General features: G+C 36.0%; 1 protein-coding gene across 5 annotated transcripts in view; it reads right to left on the bottom strand.

Annotated features, from left to right (window-relative positions):
• Positions 1-1265: 1265 nt before the first annotated feature.
• Positions 1266-6776, bottom strand: part of LOC133641478 (ephrin type-A receptor 6-like) — a 142706-nt gene continuing 137195 nt past the window's right edge. For all 5 annotated transcript variants that reach the window (XM_062035238.1, XM_062035248.1, XM_062035229.1 and 2 more), the window contains one exon: positions 1266-1808. In XM_062035238.1, the coding sequence (XP_061891222.1) occupies positions 1694-1808 (115 nt within the window). In that variant the 3' untranslated portion in view covers positions 1266-1693. The remainder of the gene's footprint in view (positions 1809-6776) is intronic.

Raw genomic sequence — 6776 nt, 5'->3', positions numbered from 1 at the left:
CCAAACAAATATTTCAAAGTGGAATATTTGATGTGAAGTAATTGAAGCCTTACATATGTCAATCATATATAACAACATTGATTTTGATTCATTATTATTTTTTGAGTAATGACAATTAAAAAAGAAAATCGCACTAAAATTCCCAGGGATCCAATACATCTTTTTAGTTTGTTTTGTTTTTTTGCTTGTTTTATGCCTTTTTGTCCAAAAAAATGTTATTTTATATCACAAACACAAATTATATTTCAAAGTGGAATATTTGATGTGAAGTAATTGAAGCCTTAACACCTCTAATGGCTTAGTGGCCACATGCGTGGACAGCACCTTTTAGCTCTTATTTCCAAAATTGTGTACACTACTGAATTGGGGTCTTATGGCCACTTATGTGGACACTTATACTGCCATCTGGTGGTGTCAGAAGAGTATAACATACAATGAAATTTGGGGGGAAAAAAGTGTAAAAATAAGAATTAGCATGTCACTACACATGAAGTACACATTTTTACTTATGGACTTAAGTACATCATATAAAAAGATGATTCTTAGTTTGTTATTCTAATTAGGGTCCAATAAGCCCAAAGAGAAATAAAAAAAGCATGTGAACAAACAGCTTGGTTTTTAAATATGTCAATAATAAACAACAACATTGATTTTGATTCATTATTATTTTTTGAGTAGTGACAATTAAAAAAGAAAATCACACTAAAATTCTCAGTGATCCAATAATTTTTTTTTTGTTGTTGCTATTTTTATGCCTTTTCGTCAAAGAAAACTTTGTTTTTTTCATGGTAAACACACAAAATATGCAATATGTTCCTAAAAATAATTCAATTGATGTGACGTAATTTGAGCCTTGAATAGGTCAATAATTCATAACAACATTGATGTTTATTCATTATTATTTTTGAGCAATGACAGTTTTAAAGGAACAAAAACAGCCTTTGTGTTATTGGAGCCAACATTGCAACTTTTTCTCTTCTATTTCACTTTTATTGAATATGGAGGTTTTTGTTTTATTAAGAATGTGCCACAGGTAGCTACAAAAATGAGCTCCGGGCTCCTGGGCCGTACTTTGGACACCACACCGGTGTGGTGTGTAGCCCACATAAGCACCTGCTTGACAAACTCACCTGACAACACTCCATGTCCACAAAACGTGTCAGTCTCTTGAGTAACGGCTAAGAGGACGTTGCCATAGATACACACGTGTGTGTGTGTGTAGGGAGTCATTAAAAGGGAGTTAAAATAGAGTCGTTTATTAAGGAAGAGACATACACCTTTTACATGACTTCCAGTACAAGACGCACTTTAATACCATGGATGTGGATCTATAAAATCTTTTGACATTCAGTGGTCTTCAGTTCATTAATAGGATCGTATTTACCATTTTTGTCATGACACAACTCAATAAACCAGCCTCAAATTTGCTCTGAAAACACCACACGTTGCTCTGGTGTTGAGGTATCAGATTCAAGTGGATGAGAAGCTCGGAGAGAGCCGAGGCCTTCGCTGACCGCCACTTCAACCCACACACTCAATTCAAAGCTGGCCTAATGTTTGCTGAGCTAACGAGAGCCGGCTGAGGTCGGCGACGGTCCAAAGACCGATGAGATGATGAGGGACCAGACGGCGGCTGGCTCTGGTCGTGTGACGCCCCCCCCCCCTAACCCCAGCAGTCTGCCCACGCGGTCCGTTACACTTGAAAGCCGTTCTGTTGGATGTGGTGGAACTGCAGGCGCAGGGATTGGATGCTGCTGATGATCCTCCTCTGGTGGCCGATCAGGCAGATCCCGATTCGCCGGATGTCGCTGAGGGAGAAAACTGTTTTAGAGTGGAATTGTTGGGAAAAACAGCAGCAGTCTTTGGGAGTATTTAGCTCCTAAAGGTTCGGCAAACAAATTTAGCTCCTAAAGGTTCGGCGTGAAAATGTTCCCATAAGAAACATAAGACGTTGAAACAACGTTGAGAACTTGTTGAATTAGGTCCTGACGTCGAGCAAGTCAAACACAACGTTGAAACAACATGCTTTTTGACGACGTTAAATCAATATTGGGTCCTGACGTTGATTTGACCGTTGAATTTTGGTCATTTCCCAACAAATATTCTACAACACAAATACAACGTCGAAACAACATGCTGTTTGACGTTTATTCAATGATGGGTTCTGACGTTGAAGTGGTAGAAAATGGATGGATGGATGGATATTCTACAACATCTTTTTGACGACGTTTATTCAACGTCAGGTTGTGACGTTGATTTGACCATTGAATTTTGGTCATTTCTTAACCAATATTCTACAACACAAATACAACGTTGAAACAACATGCTTTTTGATGACGTTTAATCAATGTTGGGTTCTGACGTTGATTTGACCATTGAATTTTGGTAATTTCCCAACCAATATTCTACAACACAAATACAACGTTGAAACAACATGCTGTTTGACGTTTATTCAATGTTGGGTTCTGACATTGAAGTGGTAGAAAATGGATGGATGGATGGATATTCTACAACACATACCTGACGTTAAAACAACATCTTTTTGACAACGTTTATTCAACGTCAGGTTGTGACGTTGATTTGACCATTGAATTTTGGTCATTTCTCAACCAATATTCTACAACACAAATACAACGTTGAAACAACATGCTTTTTGACGACGTTAAATCAATATTGGGTCCTGACGTTGATTTGACCGTTGAATTTTGGACATTTCCCAACAAATATTCCACAACACAAATACAACGTCGAAACAACATGATTTTTGACGACGTTAAATCAATATTGGGTCCTGACGTTGATTTGACCATTGAATTTTGGTAATTTCTCAACCAATATTCTACAACACAAATACAACGTTGAAACAACATGCTTTTTGACGACGTTAAATCAATATTGGGTCCTGACGTTGATTTGACCATTGAATTTTGGTCATTTCCCAACCAATATTCTACAACACAAATACAGCATTGAAACAACATGCTTTTTGATGACGTTTAATCAATGTTGGGTTCTGATGTTGATTTGACCGTTGAATTTTGGTCATTTCTCGACCAATATTCTACAAAACTAATACAACGTTGAAACAACATGCTGTTTGACGTTTATTCAATGTTGGGTTCTGACATTGAAGTGGTACAAAATGGATGGATGGATGGATATTCTACAACACATACCTGACGTTAAAACATCTTTTTGACAACGTTTATTCAACGTCAGGTTGTGACATTGATTTGACCATTGAATTTTGGTCATTTCCCAACCAATATTCTACAACACAAATACAACGTTGAAACAACATGCTTTTTGATGACGTTTAATCAATGTTGGGTCCTGACGTTGATTTGACTGTTGAATTTTGGTCATTTCTCAACCAATATTCTACAACACAAATACAACGTTGAAACAACATGCTTTTTGACGACGTTTAATCAATGTTGGGTTCTGACGTTGATTTGACCGTAGAATTTTGGTCATTTCCCAACAAATATTCTACAACACAAATACAACGTTGAAACAACATGCTGTTTGACGTTTATTCAATGTTGGGTTCTGACGTTCAAGTGGTAGAAAATGGATGGATGGATGGATATTCTACAACACATACCTGACGTTAAAACAACATCTTTTTGACAACGTCTATTCAATGTCAGGTTGTGACATTGATTTGACCATTGAATTTTGGTCATTTCTCAACCAATATTCTACAACACAAATACAACGTTGAAACAACATGCTTTTTGACGACGTTAAATCAATATTTGGTCCTGACGTTGATTTGACTGTTGAATTTTGGTCATTTCCCAACCAATATTCTACAACACAAATACAACGTTGAAACAACATGCTGTTTGACGTTTATTCAATGTTGGGTTCTGACGTTGAAGTGGTAGAAAATGGATGGATGGATGGATATTCTACAACACATACCTGACGTTAAAACATCTTTTTGACAATGTTTATTCAACGTCAGGTTGTGACATTGATTTGACCATTGAATTTTGGTCATTTCTCAACCAATATTCTACAACACAAATACAACGTTGAAACAACATGCTTTTTGATGACGTTTAATCAATGTTGGGTTCTGATGTTGATTTGACCGTAGAATTTTGGTCATTTCCCAACAAATATTCTACAACACAAATACAACGTTGAAACAACATGCTGTTTGACGTTTATTCAATGTTGGGTTCTGACGTTGAAGTGGTAGAAAATGGATGGATGGATGGATATTCTACAACACATACCTGACGTTAAAACAACATCTTTTTGACGACGTTTATTCAATGCCGGGTTCTGACGTTGATTTGACAATTGAATTTTGGTCATTTCCCAACCAATATTCTACAAAACTAATACAACGTTGAAACAACATGCTTTTTGACTACGTTTAATCAACGTTGGGTTCTGATGTTTATTTGACCATTGAATTTTTGTAATTTCCCAACCTATATTTTACAACACATACTAGGGCTGCAACTAACAACTAATTTGATAATCGATTAATCTGTCGATTATTACTTCGATTAATCGATTAATAATCGGATAAAAGAGACACACTATATTTCTATCCTTTCCAGTAATTTATTGGTTGGAAAAAAACAGCATACTGGCACCATACTTATTTTGATTATTGTTTCTCAGCTTTTTGTAAATGTTGCAGTTTTGTAAATAAAGGTTTATAAAAAAAAAGTTAAAAATAAATAAATAAATAAATAAAAAGTAGCCTCTGCGCATGCACATAGCATAGATCCAATGAATCGATGACTGAATTAATCACCAACTATTTTTATAATCGATTGTAATCGATTTAATCGATTAGTTGTTGCAGCCCTAACACATACCTAACGTTGAAACAACATGCTTTTTGACGACGTTTATTCAATGTCAAGTTGTGACGTTGATTTGACCATTGAATTTTGGTCATTTCCCAACCATTATTCTACAAATCTAATACAACGTTGAAACAACATGCTTTTAGACGACGTTAAATCAATGTTGGGCTCTGACGTTGATTTGATCATTGAATTTTGGTCATTTTCCCAACCAATATTCTACAAATGTCATATAACGTTGAAACAACATGATTTTGACGACGTTTAATCAATGTCAGGTTGTGACGTTGATTTTAACATTGATTTTTGGTTATTTTCCAACCAATATTCTACAACACAAATACAACGTTGAAACAACATGCTTTTTGACAACATTTATTCAATGTCAGGTTCTGATGTTGATTTGACCATTGAATTTTGGTCATTTCCCAACCAACATTCTACAAAACTCATAACGTTGAAACAACATGCTTTTTACGACGTTCAATCAATGTCAGGTTTTGACATTGATTTTAACATTGATTTTTGGTTATTTTCCAACCAATATTCTACAACACAAATACAACTTTGAAACAACATGCTTTTTGACTACGTTGATTTGATCATTGAATTTTGGTCATTTTCCAACCAATATTCTACAACACAAATACAACGTTGAAACAACATGCTTTTTGACAACGTTTATTCAATGTTGGGTTCAGACGGTGATTTGATCATTGAATTTTGGTCATTTTCCCAACCAATATTCTACAACACATACCTAACATTGAATCAACATCTTTTTGACAACTTTTATTCAACGTCACAACCTGACGTTGATTTTAACATTGAATTTTGGTCATTTCCCAACCAATATTCTACAAATCTAATACAACGTTGAAACAACGTGCTTTTTGAGGACGTTTAATCAATGACAGGTTGTGACGTTGATTTGACCGTTGAATTTTGGTCATTTCCCGACCAATATTCTACAACACAAATACAACGTTGAAACAACATGCTTTTTGACGATGTTTATTCAATGTCAGGTTGTCAACAAACCATACATTCAAAAGAGTTGAGTTATACTCTGCATTCACTTTTCTCCTTTTGAGACGGACATTTTAGGAAAATGAGGGTGCCAAAGAACGATGTGTTGGAAGAGGAAAAGAAGAAAAAAACGGCAGGTTTTTACGTTTTATTTGGGTCGAGGAGGAGGAGCCACAGTCACCCTTTACTGTGTACCTCTTGCTTGGCCCCAGTATAAACCATTTGCTTGCCTAACAGAATTGCTATTGCGACATCCGGTGGACACATTTAGAACAGCAGCTTCTTTTTGTATTCTTAGCAAACTAATCTCGCATTAAACCTGTTTGCGTACGTTTAAAGTGACCAATCAGAAAGGAGGGCCGTGGAACGTGGCGCGGGTCGAGAAAGACACATTGCCAACGCAAAATGAGTCCGCTTGCACGCCCAATGTGGGATTTTTATAAAAATTGAGTCACCAACTTGTGGGATTTTTTGTTCCGCGGGATGAAACACGGACAGACGGACGAGTTTGTTACACGCAATGTTTAGCCAAATTTTTTTGGGGGTGTATTTTTGTTGGAAAACCAAATCATGCGAAAAAGTGGGGCGTACGAAACCCGAGGTGCCACAAACCAGCTCAAAGGGAAACATGCCGTTAGGGTCAGCATTAGTGCAACGATAAACGGTGATAATGATAACCACAGTTATTATTACCGTTTTTTAATTGGTGTGACGGAAAAACGGACTAACTTCCGCCAACCCGCTAGCTTAAATGCTAACATGAAAACAAGAGACATTAACATCTTTCCCCATTAAGAAAGGAAATACCCCAATCTCAATTGATATAAACACATTAATGTCTGAATAACTTATTGTTTTGACTTTTATTAGTTATAATAAATTAAAACAGTTTATTGTTATGACTTTTAT

This window comes from Entelurus aequoreus, linkage group LG02, assembly GCF_033978785.1.
Source record: "Entelurus aequoreus isolate RoL-2023_Sb linkage group LG02, RoL_Eaeq_v1.1, whole genome shotgun sequence".
Classification (NCBI taxonomy): domain Eukaryota; kingdom Metazoa; phylum Chordata; class Actinopteri; order Syngnathiformes; family Syngnathidae; genus Entelurus; species Entelurus aequoreus.
Note: the sequence above shows the minus strand (reverse complement) of the source record. Positions and strands in the feature narration are given on the sequence as shown.